The 23797-nt window shown below is 40.4% G+C and overlaps 1 protein-coding gene across 2 annotated transcripts in view; it reads left to right on the forward strand.

Moving 5' to 3' along the window:
* The window catches only part of ITSN1 (intersectin 1), a 182633-nt gene that overhangs the window by 145195 nt on the left and 13641 nt on the right, over positions 1 to 23797 (forward strand). The window contains exons 27-33 of one of the 2 annotated variants that reach the window (XM_019528885.1): positions 997 to 1114; positions 5146 to 5337; positions 16540 to 16661; positions 17928 to 18034; positions 20227 to 20410; positions 21802 to 21900; positions 22940 to 23107. In XM_019528885.1, the coding sequence (XP_019384430.1) occupies positions 997 to 1114; positions 5146 to 5337; positions 16540 to 16661; positions 17928 to 18034; positions 20227 to 20410; positions 21802 to 21900; positions 22940 to 23107 (990 nt within the window). Of the gene's footprint in view, positions 1 to 996; positions 1115 to 5145; positions 5338 to 5652; positions 5899 to 16539; positions 16662 to 17927; positions 18035 to 20226; positions 20411 to 21801; positions 21901 to 22939; positions 23108 to 23797 lie in introns of those variants that run through there. The other variant, XM_019528884.1, reaches the window with a different exon arrangement.

A 23797-nucleotide genomic window follows, 5' to 3' on the forward strand; every position in this document is an offset into this window, starting at 1 on the left:
CATATACCATTCCACTTCTTTTGTGAATCTTATGAGGATGCTTTTGTTTTATAAACATCCAATTTTGATATCTGAACTAAAACATTGAACACTTCTTCTGTCTCAGCACTGGTCAAAATTTTGGAGAAATCAGTAAATCTCCATGCATCATATGTTTCTTATACTGTATCTGGAGTTGGTTAGCTCAGTAGTGCTCAAATGCCTGGCCCCACAAGCCAGATGAGTGGCTCAGGGTGGATCCAGTGCAGGGTTAGAGGTGGACTGCTAGAAGGACATGGACTCTTTGCAAAGAGTCCAGGGCAGGGCAGCAAAAATGATCAGAGGTCTGAGAAGCAAGACTTATGAGGAAAGGCTGAAAGAACTAGGGTTATTTATCGTAGAAAAAAGAAGACTGAGGGAGGTCTGGGTATTTGATAACAGTCTTCCATTCCTGAAGAATGATTACGGAGATAAGGGGGATGGACTTTTCTTTATAGCTGTAGGAGACAGGGCTAGGAACAATGTCCTCAAGCTGCTGCAGGGAAAATTAGGTTGGGGATTAGGAGGAACTTTCTGACTGAAGTCAAGCATTGGAACAGGCTACCTGAAGAAATTGTAGAATCCTCTTCCTTGGAAACTTTCAGAAGCAGGTTGGATAGACACTTGGCTGGGATGGTTTAGCCAGGAATGGTCCTGTCTTGAGCAGGGGGCTGGACTAGATGACCGTATGTGATCCCTTCCAGCCCAACTTTCCTATGATTTTATGGGGAAATCACTGTTTCCTAAATAGAAAAAGGACAAATTAGTAGCAAAAAAAAATGTTGAGAATCTGAAAGATTGCTTCTCACAGTGGAAGGCCAAATAATATTACATTCTGAATACAAAATTAGCTGTTTTCCTCCTTTTAAAAATAATTTGGTCTGTTTTTGAAGGAGTCAGTGTACCTTCAAACAATAATTCAAACGTAGGCTGAGTTCACATGTGTAAATAATCTTAAAAGAATTATTTTTTTACTAGGCTCGAGGGAAAAAGCGACAGATAGGATGGTTTCCTGCTAACTATGTAAAACTTTTAAGCCCTGGTACCAGTAAAACTACGCCAACCGAGCCACCTAAATCAACAGCATTACCTTCAGGTGAGTAATGTGGCAGTGTCCTCAAAATGTGTTTGTGTACTTTGTATAGGTGAGAACTGAATGTTTCTAGAGAATTAACAGCCATTATAACAGTTGCTTGGGTTTCAGGTTCCCTTTCAAAATGTTTTGATCGTTAATTTGTACATTTGGAGAATGTTTTCTCATTTCTATATTTGGTCATATGATGGTGTAGGGAGAGAGGGCCAGTTGAGTTAACATTGAATATGTTTGACTATCTTGTTTCAAGACTAGAAAAGGATGTATGACTGGTAACCAAAGAAGGGAATGAGTGGTATATTAGAGACCCAGCACAAGCAGTAATAAACCATACTTCCAAATGTGTTGCAGGACCAGATCTAGGATTGAAAAGAAAGTCCATTTTTGATGACCCTTCAGTCTCTTATCTCACAACTAAGCTTTACCGTCTGGATGATAAATTTTCAAATTAACCATGAATAAAAAATGTGGAAATATACACTGATCCTGAGCATGACTTCTGTCTTGGTTTTCTGCTTTCCAGTATCTAAGGAAAAATAGTCATAAGGTTCAAATGCCAGAGTACCCAGATTATGAAATTATAATGGAATACTGAGGTACTCACAATTCAGATCTAGCCCCAGTAAGCCATGGTTGAAAGATATCCAATGTATTCAGCAACCCAGGTTAAAAAGTACAAAGTAAGTCTTATTTCAGTTCATGGTGTAAGCAAGTGACTGAATCAGAGAAGCCCGTGTCACAGATGACACTGATTGGCTCCCTAATTGGTAGGTTTCCGGAGAAGCAAAAGATCAACTGGACTTAAGATTGTATTCTCTCTCACTACTGTTGGCAGCATGGAGATGATAGGGGGTTTTTGTATTACAGGGCTGACAGCCTGCAACCTTTGTTAAGCACTAAGAAATCTTTTATGCAAAACAGGATATTATTTACCTGATGTTATCCACATCATAAACAGAATTGTAATACTTCTTCAAATCAGAAGAAGCTGTTTCCTCTTTTGTATTACTGGTGACCTCTTTATCATGTGGCCTGACTAGTAGATGAGCTTTTAAGAGGTGTCTTCAAAGGAGGAAGTCTGAGGTACGGTGTAACAGAACAAAACGTGAAGGTTTTCTGTATAAAGGTTTTATGTATATGTGGGGAGTAAGCTGTATATTGGGAAATAGCCACAGAGTAAAGAAGTAGCTGGGGGTAGTAAGTGAAAGAGAGGATGGGACAGAGGGGTCTTATAAATTGCTGTAAAAGCATCATGTCTAGAGTTTGAAGGGAAAGAACAATTAGAGGCTGGTAACATTAAATGATTTTTATGTAACTGTATTTTCTTTCTGCTTCTGCTACCCCCCTATTTTTCTGTTATATTTTTTTTCCTGGTTTTGTCACAGCGTAATGCAGACTGCATGATTTTGGACAGCATTTTAAAGTCTCCTGCATGGATTTTTCTGCGTGTTGGTACTTGGAAGTTCTCTCCATTTCCCACTGCTCCTTTCCAAACCTATCAAGAGCTGTATTTTTTTTCTAACTTTAGGGAAACAATAGGACTTTCCCTTTAAAGCCTGTCTATGCCATTCCCATACTGCTAAAAGTAAGAATCTTCTTTCCAGCCTTCCCCTTATTTAAATAATTGCATGTTGTTTTCATAGTGTGTGTGGCTTGTGCTGATCTGGAGAGAATTGCAGAGGAATGTGGATTCTGATTCAAACTGACATATCAGATATATCATAGAGTACCACTGAGCCCACAGAAGGCTTTTTAACAGCAGCTGTGGTTAGAACAGGTTTATTCCTTTTTGATAGTTCTCCATTGCTTTTGGAGCTGTCACAGCCAGGAATGTGATTGCAGTTGGGTGCATTCTTATGGGCATCCTGGATGGGGTTAGGGTGTATTCAGAACTCCATTAACAAACTTCAGAGTGGTGTCATGGGATCAACTAGCATCAGTCCTCCACGGTCCATCCTTGTGCTTAAGGATTCACATTAGCTGCTGTAGCTGATGAAGGGATTGAGGGTCCAATCCAAGCCCGTGTTTTATAGAATAGTTTAGAATCCCAGTGGATGCTCTTTCTCTAAATTCTGGCGATACTGATTGACGACACCAGGTTTCAATATGCCTAAAATAAAATAAGACTAATTTTTTCCAGATGGAGATGAATGATGTAAATGAAGGAACTATCACACATTAACTTTTAAAATAGGTATGGCGTGGCTTATGTAGCTAAATATTTTTTCCCTTTATTTACCATTTATAATATATTGTTAATCTGTTCCAAGACACTCATGAGAATTTTGTAGCTCAGTCTTACAAATCCTTGAAGCAGAGTGTGAGGCTCCAGTTCTAATGCGGTTACTCTAATCTTTTCAGTGCTGAGCTACTTAAGAGTAGATGTGCTGTACATCATGAACGTCTTAAAAGCATGCTTGTTAACCTTGGCGAGGCCAGCCAAACTCAGATTTTGTTTAGGTGTATGCAGCTTAAGTTGGGACAAATAGGCTAAGTACAGACAGTGAAAAAGCCTGAGATTGAATCGATTCAGTCTTTGCAGGTTAGTTTAAATTGCAGAGCTTAAATTGAAACAGAAGTCAACAGACATTTATGAAATGCAGCCAGGTGCCTGCAGTGAGCAGCTCAGGCCAGAAGCCGGGGAGCACTAGAGCATGGCTCTCTGGCACATAGCCAACAGAGGTTGTGTGTTTGCTTCCTATTCCTGCTGCCCTCAAGATGTCTGGGATTTGTAATACAAAATCACAACAGCAGGACTCTACAGTGTTGCTCATTATGTCCACTTCCTGCTTCCAGGTGCTTCTGGGAACTGTAGTCCACAGTCATAGCCAGCAGTAAGTATGAGTGGGGGAAGGGGTGTTTAACACCCCTCCCTGGCCCTAGACCCCAGCTGGGGTTTGCTGGGGGGCGGGCAGTCCCACCCTGCTTGCAGACTGGGCTAAATCCCCAGCCAGGCTTGCCCCCCCCAGTTACCTTTTTCTGTTTGCAAGGACCTAAATGCTGTATCTGTAATATATCAATTTTTTGCTGAAATATGTGCATTTCCACACTGTAAAAATGTAAAATAGCTTAAAAAATCTGATTTTCATTAAGAGTAAAAGGCAAAGAAATAACTAAAAAATGATAAAATTACAAGTCGTTTGAAAAATGTAAATACCCCAAACAGAGAGCAGCTATTTAGAACTGTCCAAATGAGTATACTGGATTGAAATTAAGGCTGAATATCATAGATGTTTCCTGACAGCAAGATCGGGCAATGTACCAAAATCCCCACTGCTTGGAACACAGATCACAAGAGAAAAAAAAGAGAGAGGCTTTTATTTTTTGCTAACAACATCGCCCTGCCTGACTCAGAGAATGAGGGAGGAAAGCTAGAAAACTGGCCAATTGTAACTGCACAAAGCCCACTGTGATCTAATAGCTGCTCAGATATAACGAGCTTCATGATAAGAAAGTAATAATACTTACTGGAGGCAACAATCCTACAGTGGAACAAGGATGGGTTGAATGACTTCTTTTTTCTCCTGTCTGATTTTTCATATTGAAAACTTCTCCATGGGCCTTAATGCTTCAATAATGTATGATAGAGCTGAGGTGAGATGGAGGTTTTCTCCCCCTTCGTGACAGGGTATTTCCAAAAGGAGTCTCTATGGTAGAAGTGGAGCTTAGAAATCAAATGCCTACAGTTATATGTCATCTGACCAGTTCTAGCAGAAAAAGTAGGCATCTTAAAACTGGAGAAGATCCAAAATGTGTGGGATTTTGCCCCCGTAAAAAACAGTACATCTTTTGTGAATGAAATAAATATAAAACTGGAAAGAGATGGCTGTAGAAAGCTAGTATTGAATCTGAAGGTAATTTGAGTTTCTGAAAGGGACCTTGAAGTTTCAGGCCATCTCTCTTTTTTTGAGTATTTTCTGAAAGAAGAATTATTGCACAAGGCAATTACAGCTACCTAAGCTGACTACTTACAGATAATTTTATATTTTACTAAAATGTTGCCAGTGCCACAGATCTGTTCATTTATCTTACAGTGTGCCAAGTAATTGGCATGTATGACTACACTGCACAGAATGATGATGAACTGGCATTCAATAAAGGCCAGATCATAAATGTCCTTAACAAGGAAGACCCAGACTGGTGGAAAGGAGAAGTGAATGGACAAGTGGGTCTCTTCCCCTCCAACTATGTGAAGCTGACAACAGATATGGACCCCAGCCAGCAATGTAAGTGCCCCTGCTTACTCTCTTACTGTTACTGCTTATGTAGTATCTTAAAAAGAAACATGCAGCATTGCTGTGATTCTGCTGCGGTTTGCAGAACTCAAAGCTTCGCCACTGCTGCACTTGCCAGTCTCTTTGAAGACCTTCTGTAATGCAAACCTTATTTTGTGTTTGGTTTTTCTTAGTTCCATTCCCTTTGTGGCATGTTCCCTTTTATCATTTTTGCACCATGCTGTTTACATGCCTGACTCATTTTCCTAGCTTGAATTTTGCTCATTGTTTTGTTTTGCTTATGTGTTGTTTTCCTCCTTTTTCTAGGAATCATATGTTGTCCATCCCCCACTCAGGCTTGAAAGTCCTCAAAGAGACCCACTATCCCATATCACTGCCCAGAGGGATGATGGGAGATGCAGCCTTGATCATGTGACTTCCAGCATGATCATCTACTGCCTTCTGAGTAGAAGAACACACTGCAGAGCAGTTTACCTCATTTTACATTAGTTGCATGTAATCACAATGTTTGAGTTAATTATCTACAGATATAGAAGCAAAATTACAAAAAAATTTTTTTAAAAATTACACAGGATAGTGGGTCCTTTTGTGGCTTTCATAGTTACTGAACTAATTTTTCCACCTTTGCACAGGTGCTTTCAGTAGTTTTAAAATTATTTTTAAATGTATATTTTAGCCTTTTAAAGGAAAAGTATAAATTAAGTTTCTTCATTGCAATTTTGTTCTTGCAAAAAGACCCACTATCAAGGAATGCTGCATGTGCTATTAAAATTGTTCCAAATGTCCATAAATCTGAGACTTTATGTATCTTTTTATTGTCCACTTGTCTGGTGTTGTCAGTATGTCTTGTTTTGTTTTTTTCTCCTATAAACAGAAGAACAGAAGGAAATAGATCAGTTTTTAAAGAACTTAAAATGTGCCCAATAACAGAAAAGGTCTTTTGTACCTTGTGGTTCTTATATTGTATGTATCAGGTGTTCCTAGTTGAGTGTGTAATTCATTGTGGACAGAAGAAATTAACTTCCTTCCAGTGCAACAGATGCTATCCTTGCATAGTGTTGTTATCCTTACTACATTACATTTTATTTTGCACAGTTACATGTAGCTGCAAATAATAAGAAAACATTTGTTTGTGTTTGTCTCAGATTTGTTTGGGTTTCTTTTTTGTTGTTGTTGTTTTGCATTTTCATATCAGAAAACAGTAGGATACTACATTCATGTGGTATGCGAGAAAGAATTAACCTGATTTTTTTTCAACCTGTTACATGAAGTTTTATTACCATTTTTACTTTTTGCGACTATGGAACAACATTTTATGAACAAGTAATTATCCTGACAAGAAAGAATGTATAGAAATATCTCCCTGCAATTAATTTCCAATGTTTACATTTTTTTAACTAGACTGTGGAATTTATACAAATTAATATTAAATGGAGCTTACAGTCAAGTTTATGTAGTAAATGTGCTGTAGCCTACTCCATGTTTGTCTTTCAAATATTAGTTACAAGCTCTTGAAATGCCAGGTGCTCTTGGCACAGAAAATCTCCCCATGCCTCAAGCACAATATAGCAGTTTACTAATTATTTTAACATTTATAGTTGTGTTCTGTTTATGTATTCTTTTTATTCCTAAAATTCATTCTGGCGGTGTTGTAGAGTTCCTTTTCCCCATCCATGTGGTGCAAAGAACAAGTGAAGCTCCTTATTCAATTGCACTTCAGTATTTTCATTGATATGAATGTAAAATATATAAATATATAAAACCTGCAGCTTTAACAACTGTAATACAGCCTTTACAATTAGTTACATGTATAGATAATTAAATTCTTCATATAAAAGCTAGATGAAAATGTGTTGTCTTGTTGCTATGTACAAACAGAATTCACCAAGTGGCATTTGCGCATGTGACAAATTCATTGTACGGAATAGTCTAAAGCCCTGCTTCAGATGCAGAAGATGATTAGTATTGTTTCACTGAGATTGTTCATAATTTATCACAACTTCTCAAGCCTGGTTCTTGACTTTCAGTGCTTGCTAAATATTAAACTGAAATCACTTGGTATGATTTCTCCACACTGTTATCATAAATCTCACATTGACTCACAAACCTACTTTTAAGATAACTTCTGGCATAACAATTTTGTCTTGCAACAGTCCTTTTTCCAAGGAATATATTCAGAATTATACAATATGTCCTTCCATGCTCTGTCATGTAGTCAGCATAACTACTTAGGGCATGAGTGTCAAACATACAGCCCATGGGCAAGATTGACCTGTGGAACTATAGCATCCAACCTACTGGTAGTCTGATGAGCTACTGGAAGTGCACTGTCCCTCCCAAATGGTCAGCAGTGCCAGAGGTGTGCAGCAGCGTAGGTCTGGAGACATGTGGCTGCTTGAAGCCACATTTATGCAGCACGGAGCCAAGAGCATGCAGTAGCTCTGAGCTCTGACTAAATGTGGCTGCAGGCCCCCAGCTCTGTGCCACTGTGTGGCCAGAACTCAGCACTGCTGCACGCCCTGGCTCCTTGAGGATGCATGTGCTCAGCTCCACGCTGCACAAATGGAACTCTGTGCAGCCATACATCCCCAGACCCACACTTCTGCCCAGATGTGGCCCCATGGATCTGGCCTGAGAGGAGCCCCTGCCATCTGGATCCAGCCTGGGGACAGGGTGAGTTTGACACGCCCTGACTTAGGGTAAATATATTGCATAGTAATTCAGTGAAATGCCACAAAACTTTATGCTGTTTTGAATATAGATTTCTTGGCCAGTTATTTGAGAGCAAATCAGCTAGATTTGAGTCTTCATAATTTTCATGTTTATAATTTTGCGTTAAAATGTCATTTTAATTACAGCTTTCTTAGCATCACCATGCTGAGCCAGTGTGGTTAAATATGTTATCACTTGAACTACAAATATTTGTCCTACAGGCCCATTGGCCTATATGATTCCAATCCAGAAACATATTTTCTCCAAATTTCTCTAAATAAAAGTTTAAGAAGCTGCTGGTTTCATTGTACTTTTAAATACAAGAAGAAAGAACAAAAATGAAAAAATAGTTTGCTGATGATCTATTTTGTAAGAAATGTTGATATGCTGATACATGATTAAAAAAAATCAGTGCCTCCAAAAGATCATGGGGTTAGTAATCCATGACCTGATGAATCTAAGTATGCTCTATAGACACACTGGTGTATGGTGTGCCAAGAAATCCTTTTGCTGAAGAGTACTGTGTATCATTTGTCACAGCAGTAGCTTTATAAAGCAGTCCATTGTTAAGAATAATTGACTTACCAAAAAATCTCAAAGCACAGACTGAAGTGTCCTGAACAAGACCTTCAAGTGACCCATTGATTTCAGTATTTCCAAGGGCACTTTTGCAGATTGACGTGATCACTTTTAATCTGCTTTGTAGTAGTTATATTTTCTTTTGCAAGCAGTGTCTCAGAATGCAGTAGCACACATGCCCATTGTCACCTTTCTGAAGTTTAAACTTCTGTAAACAGTAAGAACAAAATCAAAAGAAAAATAGAAGACTTTAGCATTAAAGCATCTATATGAGAGTTAGCAAAAGAAACGGCTTTTCAGGGCTGTGTCTCCAATCTGATTTTGATTGCTTTCCTCTTTAGTAATCTATCTGAAAAGAGTGTTGGCTTCCTGAACCACACAATCTCCACAAGACAGTTGATCTCTTGGTTCTGCAGAAAGGAAACCAATTCAGAAAAACATTGGCCTGCCATGGTGTCTCAAATAAAACAAGCACCACTCTTTACAAACAAGCAGAGATTTAGACTTTTTCTAGGATCAAGTACTTTCAGTTTCTTGTTTCTTCAGTCACCATACCTGGAGCTGCAAAGCCAACATTAATCCTGCTCAGGCTGAAGTAACAGCTGTGTGGACACAGATTAGGGAGGATGGGCTCATCACTCAGTGAGCTTTTAATTTTATATTTAGCAACCAAAATGTAGAAAAGGGGAAATCTTGCCACTTAAATCTCCAGCCACATGTTGCAGGGCTCATGAATGACACACTTTTGGTATGATAAACACCTGCCATGGTGTACCTTTTGCTCAGACTCACTGGCTAGCCAAAGAAGTTGTTATTCAAAGGGTCCGCTCTGAAATTAAGTTTATAGACCCTTTTAAGGAGTTTCCCCATCCTTCCACTTCCAGAAGAGTTTTCCCTTTTGTTAAGCTTTGGGGGAAGGACTGCCTGAGCATCCTCAGTGGAGTCCTTTGTGCCAGTTCCAGCAGTAATTATTTTCACAAAAGACCTCCCAGGGATAAGATTTGTCTGGAGTTTGTCTTCTGACAAATATCTCCAAGGGAAATATTTCCCCTTTGAGGAGGGCTTGTTCTTTATGTTCCATTAGTTTAGCAAGTGTTTTAATATTACCTCAAACATGCAGCAGAAGACACTAACCATGACACTTCAGATGAATGGAGTACTAAGGCAACAAGTTTTCAGAGGTTTTTTGCATCAGACTTCATACCTGAATTCTTTTGGTTTTTCTAGTCATCTAGGTTTTGGAATCTGACTATCCCAGCTCCGCTGAGGAACTGTAGGGGAGTTTCCCGAGTGGCAATCTTCTTGTTGCAGAAAATGCAAAAATTGGAATATAATTTCCTATTTCAAAGTGAGAGTAATTTTTGAATTTCAGATGAATTGCTTAGGCTTATTAGTACATGCTGGTTAGAGGCCCACAATGGGTGATACTTGGTCCTGAATAAAGGGTTGGATTTATAGCTCACTGCAGTGATATAAACAAGGCCAGAAGCTAATGGCACTCTTCCAATTGATATTTTTAGATGCATACTGGGGGCTTTATTTCTGTCCTAACAAATTCAAGGGGTAAGGGAAAGGGAGAATCATTTTCCCTGGCTATTTTTGGAAGGTTTTAGTATACTTCCTACTCCGCCTTGTGCATAACCGTCATCCCCTAGCCTGTTACCCAGTTGAACCGAATCAGCATTTCATCCCAGTAAGATAACATTACAAAATAAAATGTTAAGGAGCTTTCTGGTTGTAAAGTGAAATGATAGCTATATATGCTGTTGCACTTTACAGCACCATCTATACTTCTAAGCAGCTTAGGCGGCAGTGACTCCTTCCGGCTGCCACTGCCACAGGCCTCCCCCCCGAGAGTCAGAGTGTTATTTGAACCTTGCTATTTGGCCTATGTGTTCTTTTAAAGAAGCACATTGCCATTGCTTCATAACCTTCTGAAATTGTTTTTTTTTTAAAAAGATAAGGGGCCAGACTTGCAACTTGTTTAACAAAGCAGATTGGAGCAGAAAAGAAGAGATAGATGAAAGCATCAGAACATTTCACATCCTTTTGCTTTATCTTTCTACTGGCATTCACCAAGTCATGCTTTTGTAGTCCTGCTTGATGATTGGGACAAACTGATCAGAACAAAAATGTTCTTCAGGTTTCCCTCTGTTGGATTTGATTGGTATATTAGTGCTGCCTTGCTAACAGAGTTCAGATAACCAGATCTGATACACAGCAGCTAGTTCAAGTTAGCATTTTTCCCATCTCACTCTCACCTCACCACCATTTTGTAGTTTTTCTTAGGATTCTCTGTGCAAAATAGTCAAATACGTGTTTTAAATGGAGAGCTAGATTTTGTTTATAAGACTTGTTGACTACAATTGGATAGTGATTTTACTGGACCATGAAAAATGTTCTTAAAAAGACTGTGGAGGATCATAAAGGTTAGAAGGAAAGAGAGTTACTGGATTATCAAAGTCCAAACCTCTTCAGCAATGCTATGATATAATCTCCCAAACTGCAGTGCCAAGCATCTGTAATACAGCCAAAGCTAGCTGATAAATCAAGAAGAAAGGATACTGCAAGACAGGATTATTTTATCTAATCAGAGTGCAGGGATGCTTTAAGAGGTAGAGAGACAACCATGTTCCCCTCACTGGTGATTTGGGCCAACCTGTGAGACAATTTTGTGCTGCTTTCCACTCCTCAAAACCAAATTTATCCTCATCCACAGTGATCTCACCAGTGTTTGCCTGTCCCTAGCCCATGGGAGCATTACACATAAACTGGTTTAAACCTGTAACCGAACAAATGTTCAGTGCACATAAACCAGTTTGCGTTGCCTGTCCCTAGCCCATGGGAGCATTACACATAAACTGGTTTAAACCTGTAACAGAACAAATGTTCAGTGCACATAAACCAGTTTGCAAAAAACCTGGTTGAATGTAGTATCAGACTTAACTGATTTGGGTCAAACCAAATTATGCAATGTCTGTCCCAGACCCCTTGCTGGTTTAAGATAAACGAGAATCTTCCAGCATCCCAACATGCTCTTTGGGCTGGCTGCGGCTCTCTGCTCCACAGCAGGGCTGGCCCCTCCCCTCTGCTCCCTGGCTGGAGCTCTGGCAGAGACTGCAGACACAGCAGGGTCTGTCTGGCTTCCCTTGCCTCACTGTTCAACCACCCCCACTCCCATCTCCCACAGCACAGACCCCAGCCTCATGGACCCTAGGCACATGGTATGCTAGCTAATGCCAAGAGGTATCTGTGTATGTGTGTCTCCAATTTCACTAGGACAGGCAGACAGAACAGTGACCACTTAGGGCATTTTGGAGCTAATCAACAGGTCAGCTGGTAAGCTGTTTAAGAAGAGTTTTAAGTAAGGGAGAGAGGCAACATTGCTTTGCTGATGGGGTGATAAACACTGTTATCAGCTCCCTGCTGGCTTGCTTGCCTGTCAGTTTGCTGCAGGTATTATAAAGAAGCAGGGAGGGAAATTCAAAAGCTCTGTATCATCAATAGATGCATACACTTCACATCCTCCTTGCCTCAGAGTGCTAGCTGCGGGCTGGCAACCACCCCTTGAGCATCCAGCAGGGAAAAGACCTCCCTAATCAGAATGCCCTGCCAGGGCCTGGCCCTGGCCCCCTCAGCTCAGCACTGTAGAAGGGAAGGGAGGGCTGCTCTAGCGCCCCCTGGCTTGTAGCCTGAGCCACTGGAGACATGTGCCTCAGTCCAGAGAGAATGATTGTCCAGTTGCCAAACCGATTCAGCCTAGCCAGGTTAGACTAACCTGGAGAGATTAAATCAATTCAGGTTCAGGCTTTTTGAATGTCTGACCCTAGCCATAAAGGTTCCAGAGAGTTAGCAGGCTGATTGTTTAGAGCAGTGGTCTCCAAAGTGGGGTGCACAAGACAATCCATTGAGGTGTGGGAAGAAAATATTAGAACTTCTATTTAGATATATATTTATATAAATATACATATATTGGGGGTGCGTGCTCAAAAATGTTTTACTGATAGGGGTGCACAATCAAAAAAGTTTGGAGACCACTGGTTTAGAGCACTCTCCAACTGTAACCAACTCATTTTGCATTAGATGCATGCGCATGTGTGTATGGAAATTTTAGGCCTTCACCAAAATCCTCGTGAAGGAATTAGAACCCCTCTGCATGTTCCTTTCAACCCTGTTTTTATTCAGTGTAGTTTCCAAGGCTGTCTTTGCGAAGATAAGAGACAGAACTTTTACTTTTTAAATTAAATCTGATTCTTTTTCTTCTTCTAGTATCTCCAGATCAAGCAGTCTTGTCCCTTTGGGGCTTTAGTAATACAGTAGCCCCCTTTCTGGTTCTAGGCATCCAGTTTCCATAACCATTCTAGTTAATTATACCTACTCAGTGCATGTGCATATGTATACTTTAGTTGATACACATGAAGCAATCAAAGTGCAGAGATTTGTATAATCACCGTGTGGTTAGTTTCTATTCCATTTGGTGAATATACAACTCTTTCTCTTCTAATTGACTATAGCAGGGGTTTTCAACCTTGTTTAGTCTTAAGTACCCTCAGCGGCCAGATGCTGAGCAGTGGGGGAGGGTAGCATGTGGCCAGACAAGGAGAAGGGGGTGGGAATAGCACGTGGGTGGGCAGGGTTGAATGCTGCCACCTCCCAGGAGCAGGGGCAAGGCAGGATGGGGAAGCTTGCCTGATTGCGGTGAGGGCAGCAGCACCCCTCCGCAGGATGGGGAAGTTCACCAGGCTGGTGTGTGGTGGTGGCAGCTGCTACGTGTGAGCTTCCCTGCCCTGCAGGAGGCTCCACTGCCCTGGCCCTGCTCCTGGGAGGTGGTGGCGCTCCATCTCTGCCTGCCCACACGTACACCCTAGGACCGGTCCAAGTACCTCGCGGGGTACATATACCCCCGGTTGACAGCCCCTGGACTATAGTAATCTTTCTGATTTACTCAATTTTCTAGCTGTTGGCCAGTGCTTAAAATATAGGCTCAGCTTCTCACAGTACAGTTGGAGCCCAAAGTTCCAACAAGGAAATGGAGAATAAATTCCTGAAAATCAGAGAAAACAGGACTCTCTAATTGCTAGGGGGAGGAAAATATCCCAGTGGACCCCATCTGTCATTGACCTAAGTAGGAACAGGCTTTCGCTTGTTCCGCTACCCCTAAGCACATGCCTAATGTTAAGCACGCAAGTTGTTGCACAAATGGCTACTTGTGTCCTGATAGTTAAAAACATGTTTAAGTTCCTTGTTAAATTAGGGCCTTAGAAAGAAATCCTCCCCTTCATCCACAGCAGGATTTCTGTTTGTCAATGGAAGCAGCACACACTTATCCAAGGCAGTTTATGGGATCTCTTTTAGTTGGCTGAATTTATTCATAATATTATTACAGCTGCAAATGGAATTTAGACATTTATAAAAGTACTTTATACTGTCCTTGGCTTCATTGAAAGGCTATTAAGAGTCCTTTGGGTTCACATTTCATTTTGAAAAGGAACCCAATGATTTGTTTTTTGTCATGAGACAATTCCTAATCTTTCAATACCTAAAGAGAAATCCTTTATCAGACGTGTCTTTTCCACCTATTCTTATTTGAAGTCATTTTTTTTACTAGCTGTTAAATATGCAAAAGAAGATCAATGGTTGAAGTTCAGAGTTGTCTATTTAAGGTCCCCAGGGGCAATCTGTCAAGCTATCCAGTAAAATATTATTGTCTGAAATGTTAAATGCTTCCTATAAAATGTTAAGGGTTTTAAATAACACTTCAAGGTCACCAGCACATTTAAAGATAAAATTTCCCAAGCCTTTGGAGGAAAATACTTAAGTATTTTGTTCATATTTAACGTGGCAGTCAGCAAGGAAAGAAAACTTAAATATGTTTATTAAACTTCTGTTTTATTGTATGTAGTAATCTAGGAACCTTTTTGAAAGCATCTGTTTTTGAGTACAATTGAAACTAATAGTTTGGTATGAAGTTTGTATTATGTTATTGGTCATTTTCCACTCTTACTTTAAAATGTGTTGCTAAAATAAGAAGGTATCTCACTTAAAAAACTATACAGTATCTGAAAGTAATATTTTTTCTGTGATTAAGCTCCCAAAAGGACCACTTACACTTACAAAGGAGGCACCTCGGCATTTTCACATCTAATTATGTTGTTTAGATCTTCCAGCTATTTAAAAATTGTTTCTGCAAAAACACATTTGTGCTGGACTATTAATCAGTTAACAGGGAGCACAAATTGGTTAAAACTGTAGTTCATGGATCACTTAAATGTGATCCATATAAACTTGGTTGGTGACATAACCTAGGATCTTCCTGATTTCTAGCTACCAAAATACTGAAAAAAAATGTCTTGGTGTTAATTTTACAAGTGATAAATACCAATTAAGCAATCACCCTAGTTGTTAAATGGTCGATATGGATAGGAAGACCAAAATTTCACTGGATTAAATCATTTGAGAGCACTTGATCTAAAAAATAAAAATGCTGTCCTTAAAGGCAGGGCTTAGTACATTGACAGTGATAGTGTCAGTGAAGAAATGAAAACGTTGGCATTCCATGCAGTATAGACCTGTTTAAAAATTCCAACAGAACATTTTCCTATCAGAGGATATTTCTATAGGAATATGTTGATTTTGCCAAAATTTCATTTGGAGAAGAGAAAGGCATTCTGATAATGTCAGAGCATATCATGTTGATAGTTTTTAAATGAAATGTTTTGCATTTTCTTTTTAAAACTTCTCATTTTGAGAAGCTTTTCAAGATAAATGAGAACAAAACAATAATAAGCACTTATTCCCTGGGCCTGATCAGTGTTTTAGGTGTGTGGTCAGTGAAGTCAATTGAAGAACCTCTGCCGATTTCAGTGAACTTTGGATCAGGTCTCTGGAGTGTTGGATAGATAGGTTTAAAAAAAAGGAGGAGAAAGAAATAAAGAAAAAATGTTACTGGGCAGAATGTCTACCATAAAAAGAAAGATAAAGACTAAAGCAGAATATATTTTAAGTTGTACAACACTTTGAGGGTTGAATCTGCAGTGTGACGTGAGTGTCTACTTCATTCTTGCTCTTCTTATTCTGTTTGTTGTATGCCTTGCCACAACTGTTAAAATCAACAGTAGCACTTTTTGTCCTTGTGCCTAAAACTTATGGCATGGGGACACAAGCATAAAGATGCTTTGCAGTAAGTGTGGGGCTAATCTGGGGTGGGCAAAATGCGGCCTGGGGGCCTGATGCAGCCTGCCAGGCCATTCTATTCAGCCCGCAGAGCTCCCAAAAAATTTAGAAAATTAGTATTTATCTGGCCCTGGCTGCCTGTCATGTGGCCCTCGATGGCTTGCCAAAACTCAGTAAGCTGCCCTCTGCCCAAAATAATTGCCCTCCCCTGGACTAATCCCATGTAGGATGCTCCATTTTAAACTTCCTTTGTGGTGACTCTTACCCTGCAGTAGGTAGAAGCTAGCCCATGGCAGCTTAGCCCTCAGTAAAGGAGGAGTAAAATGCTCTGGTTAGTTTATATTTATCACAGAGTAAGAACATGCATATGGGCAGTTCTGTGATAACCAGTTTGTGTGATGATACCCACCAGAACTAATAATTCGGTGGTCCTCAGCCTATGGACTTTTATTTTAAGCAGGTCTTCATTCATTTGCTTTTCTTCATTAGTTGTAATTTGGAAAAGGGAAATAATGAACACACAATAGCAGGACTGTGTTTTTTATGGAGGCATTTTGATTGGTCAAGTACAGAAAAGAGTTTTATACTAATATATGTAAATGAATGCTGATTTAAATGAGCAGGCAGTGATTACCATCAATTAAACCTTATTTGAACTACCACAGTTTCAGTTTGATTCAGTTTCTAAATATCCCCCAGTGAATTCTCTGTCCCTTTTGTGTATTCCAGGGTGTGCAGATTTACATCTTCTGGACATGTTGACACCTATGGAAAGAAAAAGGCAAGGGTATATCCATGAACTGATTGTAACAGAAGAGAACTATGTGAATGATCTGCAGTTAGTCACAGAGGTAAGAACAATAGCTGAAGTTTTCAAAAGTGAGTACCTATTATTAAGATCTTAAATCCATGTCCAGATACCTACAGACTAAGCTGTCTTTCAGAATTATTAAACACCAACCACCTCATACAGGTCCCATTTGAGCTGCGGGGCACTCAGCTGTTTTGATGGTCTGGCTGTTTGTTCAGAGGATCTAAACGTGTCTTTATAAGCCAATCTTTAGTCACTTGTTTTTTGAAAAAATTTTGAGCAGCAGTTTCCTATTTTCAGTATTCGGGCATTAAAACGAAGATCTACTGTTTTAATACAAGCTTTTTGCTCCTGATTCTGAGTTTTTACTTCTAACTTATAAACCAGTGATTCACAATCAGCGTGCCATGGCACCTGGGGTGCCGTGAAAACCTTGTAAAGGTGCTGTGGGGTGCTGTGCAAGATTGGTCTTGTTAGGTGTGCAAACACCTACACAATTCACAAGATAAACCCAGAGATTTCAAATAGGAATCCATAGTGTCAATGACATTCTAACCTTGCCAAAAGACTTTTTGTGGTCTTTCTGAGTTCTTTGTAGCAGAATTACTCTGTTATTTTTCTGTATTCAAAAAACAAATGAAAGCTAAGAGCTGGCATTTTCTGAGGGGTGCCTTGAGTCTAAAAAGGTTGAGAACTGATGTTATGAACCTATTAGAACTCATTGTACTCATTGTTCAGCAGTGACACTCAGTGGTCACCTTTTCAGTGCCAAAATCCAATTTTTAAACATTATGTGCCTCTTTCACACTGGGAAAATAGAAGCCCTGTGGACACTGAAAATAAATTATCTGAACTGAAGGAAATGCCTCCTCTGGCTAGGTAGGCAAGATATACAAGCAAAATATATGATCAGATAAATCAGAATTCAAGCCCGTGGGTCAGAAATCCAAATAGGCTTCGTCCAAGTAGAGTAGGGACCAAAGTAGATTACTGTATACATTTACTGAGGTGTTTGGCAAGAGACCACTAGTGCTAAATACAAGTCATAAGGGTTAAAATAGATTAGCTAGTCTGTAATTAACATCACTGAGTCAAGTTTAGATTATACCTTGTAATGTGATACACTCTTCACAGGCATCTTATCAGGAAAGCTTGCAGAACTTTTTAAATCTGTTCCAGGCAGTATCACATGCTTCTCTGGTGTAAAGTTGGCAGCTCTCTAAGTTGAAACCGTGAGCAGCAGTCAGTTGCTTTCAACATATTGAACTTTACACTTTCTAAATTGATTCATTTTCTTCATCTACAGATCTTCCAGAAACCACTGATAGAATCTGAGCTGCTCACAGAAAAGGAAGTGGCTATGATTTTTGTTAATTGGAAGGAGCTTATTATGTGCAATATCAAGCTACTAAAGTAAGTTGCTTTTCTGTATTGAGCAGAGGCAAAATGATAGGCCTCTCCCTCCTAATTTTTCCATATGATCTTTTGGAAATAATGTTTACCACCTATGAAAAGACTAGCAAGAAAAGCATCCTATCTTTTCAAGTTGAAAAAAGCAAAATATATTAAATGTTTGCTTGATTCTTTAGGAGAGTGTAATGCTGGCTCTACGCTTGGTGTCCTGGCACCCCCTACCTGTGAGATGGGATTCTTTTGTATAGCTGCATCTTTTGAGGTGCTGTATATGGCCTTGGGACTCCTGTATGTCCCATTCCTGACAGCATAAAGCAGATAATTACTGCAGCCCATGCATAATTCCATTTTTATTGCCCACAGCTGTCAGATGGACTTGGTACTGATCTCAAGACAAACAGCACCTGAGAATGTGTTCCTCATCTCCATAGGCCTTATCATGGGAGTCTGCCAGAGAGCAAAGGGAGGAATCCTTGAGGGATACCATAAGGGGCCTGTATAGAACATCCCACCTGGTAACCCCCCCAACACACCCCTTCTTACTAGCCCTATCAGCTGTGGCTGTACTGGTCCACCGTAGGACCACTGCCTTCTTTGTGCAAGAAAACCTGCATTCTCAACAGCACCAAGGGCCAGATGCTGTTCACGAAAGATTGTATAGTCCCTAGTGGTCCTTCAGTGTGATGGTGCTCCATAGCACATTTCACAGATGAGGGTTTCCAGGAGTGGACCTTTTTCACAAAACATCACAGCAACAGATGCTAAGTGTTCCATTGCAGAGGAAGCACAAGCCTAGGCTTCTTTAAATGAAAGAGGGTTTCTATCTAGGCAGTGAAGCAGAAGTTTTCTCCACCAGCAGCTCCAATTTCATCAATATAAGACTGTTTACTTTGAGTAAAGCAATTAGGATTGTCCTTCAGTTCAGTCAGATCACATCTAACAATTGCCTCTGCTAACCATCCTCCCATCCAAGGTCACATAATCTTGCATTGCAGGTGACAAAATTTCCTGAAAGACTCATCCAAACTTTACTCCTGGTCTGGGACTTCCTGCCTTCCTGGGACCTTGATTTTGTATTGATTGGATGGATAGCTTACCTGCTTTGAATCTGTGGATATCTGCTATCTTTATTTCTTGGCGGTTGGAGACAGCCTTTCTGGTATCCATGACATTAGTTGGAACAGTGTTGCTTAATCTGCAGCCTGGATGCACCCTTTAAAGCCCATATGAACTGCTTGTCACAGGCAGGTCATACAGTCATAGATTCATAGATGTTTGGGGTTGGAAGGGACCTTGGAGATCATCGAGTCCAACCCCCCCGTTTTAGGCAGGAAGTGACCCTAGCAAGGTGACTGTTCAATCTCCTCTTGAAAACCTCCAGGGTAGGTGACTGCACCACCTCTGGGGGAGTTTATTCCACAGTCTGGTCACCCTGACTGTGAAGGAGTTTTTCCTGGTATTAAGCCATGTCAGCATGGCTCCTGCTAGAGATCCACATGCACAGCGAATTCTCTGAGCTCACTGGCATATCAGTGCAGGCTCTGGCTGGAGCCACCACTTTTGCATGGCTTCAGAGTCCAGAGCGTGAACGCTTCCGCTGTTTGTCCCCTTTTTTCTCCTGCCAGAGAATTCTCTAGGAAAGACTCCTGCTGAAGAAGCTGCATACTTCCTTGCTTATGATGCACATCTAATTACCAGCAGCTAATTTTTGGGAAAAAGGGGTGTGCTGTATGTGAGACAGTGTGGGTTTTGGTTATTTCAAAAATGAACCATCTGGGGCTTAGCTGTGCCTTATTTCTAAAGTAGAGCTGAGGTGCTGCTTGCTAGGACTAGATTCACAGCTAACCTGGCAGGTGCTGCTGACTGCTTATCCAGCTCAGGTCAAGAAGAGAAGAGAGCAGGCATTTGGGCTCAGCCAGCAATACCTGCAGCATCCTACAGCTAGAAGGTTAGCAGAGCAGGCACAATGTTTGCTGACTTAATTTTTCCTGGGAAAATATCATGCTTACCAGTATTTTCATGATAAGATCTTTTGTTCTTCATTGTGCCCTTCAAAAACAAGATGCATGTTTTATTTAGGGGCATGTTGTATAAAATAAATATGGTAATGCAGTAGCCCAGGAGCCAGTGATCACCCCTTAATAACCAAGTTAGACACAAAATATGCTCAACATCTTTTATTGTATGTTTAGGGCGCTGCGTGTTCGTAAGAAGATGTCTGGAGAGAAGATGCCAGTGAAAATGATTGGTGATATACTGACGGCACAGCTGCCACACATGCAACCATACATTCGATTCTGTAGTTGCCAGCTTAATGGAGCTGCACTCATCCAGCAGAAAACAGATGAAGTCCCAGACTTCAAGGAATTTGTTAAAGTAAGACACAAAGGAACCACATTGAATTTTGTACCTAGAAAGCTTGTCTAACTTTTACTGGTTACAAAATGGTGCCATGCTACAGACATTTAGGCTTGATTCAGTGGTTCTCAACCTTTTTAGATTCAAGGTACCCCGCTCCGTAACTTTTCTGAATTTAGTGGCACGCTGGTTGAGAACCACTGTTGCACTGCCTCAGCCTTCCTCAGTGGTTCTCAACCACGAGTTGGGCCCCCAACACCATGGCTAGGTGAAAGTGCTTCATGCCTTGTGCCTCGTGTTATGCAGAGCCTGACCAGGAAGCAGCTATGGCAGGAGCAGCTGCTTCTGTCACTGTCCTTCCCAGTCTGTTTTTGCACCTTCCTCTTGGAAACAGAGGCACACAGAACAACTCCACCTGGAAATGGTGTGGCAACCCAGAGATTTATCTGTGTTTCTTTGTGTTTCTCTAGGTTGCCACACCACTGCCACCACTGCCAAGTGGAACTGTCCCACATGTCTGTTTTCAGGAGCCTGAAGGGCCAAATTGGGATATGGCTGTGGAATCTACCTATTAAACCTAATGCAAGCAGGAGCACTCGCTCTTGTTGCAGCCACTTTCCAGTCGGGCTTCACACAAGACGTGCAGGGCAGTTTCATCTAGTTGCAGCAACGATGCTGGCGCCGTGGCACCCTTGAAAGGGTCTTGTGGTACCCTGGTTGAGAACCACTGACGAATGCACATTAAGGAGATCCGTTAGTTCAAAGAATCATAAAAATAAAGATTATTTTTATTGTTTTACTTGTTGTAGTAGTTTTCCAGCAACACATTGAGGCTGTAGACAAATGCATAGTAGGAAATGGTCCCTGCCCTGAGTGGGCAAGACAGCTAGAGGGGAGGAGAAACACAGGCATAGTGAGGTAAATTCGGTTGCCCGTGGTTATGTATCAGCTGAGCTGTAGAACTGTGATTAAAATCTAGGCCTATGGCTCTCAGCTTATTGCTTATTCATAGTTCTCTGAAACTGTGGAAATGCCTATTCATAGAGAGAGAATATTGTAATGGTTTCTTTTCAACCCTGCGTTTAAATAATCTGATCATTTCCCTCCCATGGCATCTTTCAAACTTCAGTCATTTTATATTCACACAGTTAGAGTTTCAGAAGGAGCCTGCAGGGCCAGATCTTTGGGGAATGTCAAAATATGCTCTACTGTGTTTTGTAAATATGTAAGAAATTATTTTGCTCTGATTTTATTTATCAGACATCTTGTCCTGGCCAAGAACAGGTTTAGCTGAAGCATGCTATTAATTATTTTGTTACTACCTTTTTATATATTACCATCTTAAAGGAACTTTTTTACAAGATTTTAAACAAGCTGACTAACACCATTTTACCTCTCTAATATTTCAGAGGTTAGCAATGGATCTGCGCTGTAAAGGAATGCCACTGTCAAGTTTTCTACTAAAGCCTATGCAACGGGTAACAAGATACCCACTAATAATTAAAAATGTACGTTCCTTTGCAAATATGCTGGAATCTATTTTCAGTGCTTCTTGGCTTTTAACTTATTTATAGCTTATGTATGTACGTCTAGTCTCGCCATTGTCAAGATGCTGGAGACATCTGCTACGATGGAGAATACAAGGCAGAAATGTTATCTCTGCTATACTGGTGTAAATCATGAATAATTCAGTTGACTGCAGTGGAGTTATTCTGGATTTACATTGCAAACAAGAATAAGTTGCATGCTAAGGAACAGGGAGTAGTAAAAGTTGGGGACAAAGTGTAAACATAGGAGATGGAATAAAAGTAATGATTTTTCCTACACTCTCCTATTAGAATTTCCTGTTTTATATGCCCTTCCCACTCCCTTGGCTTGTGAGTCTATATTCATTTTACATTCAGTACAAATTCTATTTTTATACAACTTACACCCATTTTCTAACTTACAGCTGATGTCTAACTCTTATCACCATTTACATTACTAGTAAATTTGGCCCAAAGCTTCTCTAGGAGAAAGACTGGTTAAAAATATCTAATTTTGCTCTTGACTGTCAAAGATTCCTTTATCAGCCCTGGTACATCTCTGTATTGAACCAGAGCTTACCTCTTAAGATAGAAGAGTGAAAATAAAAGAGGAATCTTCGGCCTGGAAGCCATCAAAAAATCATTGCCCAGTGTTTTGTCTGTTGTGCATGTAAACTGCTAATAACATAAGCAGTGCTAGACCGGGTCAGATCAGTGATCCACCTAGCCTAGTATCCTGTCTGCTACAGTGACAATAGTACATGCTTTAAAGAGAGAGCACATGAACAGGGCATATCTGGAGCGATCCAGCCCCTGTCATACCCTTCTGCTGGAGTGTTTCACTACTTAGACCCCGAGTTCATCTCCTACATTGACATTTGAACGGAAAATCATCATGACATTTGAAATTATGGAACATTCTGACTAGTTAAGAAATAAAATAAAATACAGAGCTGATAAGATGGGTAGATTTCTAGCCATCAGGACCAGAAAGGAATTAAACTGTTTTACTTATTTGTAGATCATCGAAAACACTCCTGAAAATCATCCTGACCACAGTCATCTGAAGCATGCTTTGGAGAAAGCTGAGGAATTGTGCTCCCAAGTAAATGAAGGAGTACGTGAGAAGGAAAATTCAGACAGGCTGGAATGGATCCAGGCTCACGTTCAATGTGAAGGTCTATCTGAGGTAAACATTGTCATGTGCGTTCACAGACATAACGGAAGCGTGCTTGCTTCCCAACTGGAAAGAAACAGAAATTGGATCACACTTCTGCATCCAAAGAGAAAAAGAATATTACCAAATCACATAATTTTTCATGATTTTTTCCCTCCTTGCATTGGGCATCTCTTTCACTCATGCAAATTATCCTTTTAGCTGCTGCTTTTGTCCTTTTCTATTTGGCAAATAGTGCTTTCTTTGCTTGTATTTGGAATGTTTCCAAATGTAATCCTCCAATTTTTTTGGAACCATAACTTCAATTTCTACTGTCCTTAACTGTGCTGTAGTACTACTGCTGCTCTCTGTATATTGCCTTGAAGGGGCTCAGTGACAGAACAGTCAAAGTGTCTTGCTGTCATACCAGAGATGTGAGTTCGATCTTTGCCCTAGATTTGTGCCAAAGACTGCCTGAAGTCAATCCAGCTCTAAGTGGTTAGCTGATCATTTGGTTGAGGAGGAAAATGTGGCTGGACATGGTGATATGCACATCACTGCCTGGTCTGACTTTGGCTACAGAACCTGCTTTGCCTTAACCACATTAACCAGAATACGCGCCCCCGCCCCCCAACAAATCATATACTGAAAAGCAAACATCTGCCATAATGTATTTTCACTTTATTTCAAAAATATTTTTGCCCTGATTTATGTGTGTTTGCA

Source organism: Crocodylus porosus, unplaced genomic scaffold, assembly GCF_001723895.1.
Source record: "Crocodylus porosus isolate Cpor-Errol unplaced genomic scaffold, CroPor_comp1, whole genome shotgun sequence".
NCBI lineage: Eukaryota > Metazoa > Chordata > Crocodylia > Crocodylidae > Crocodylus > Crocodylus porosus.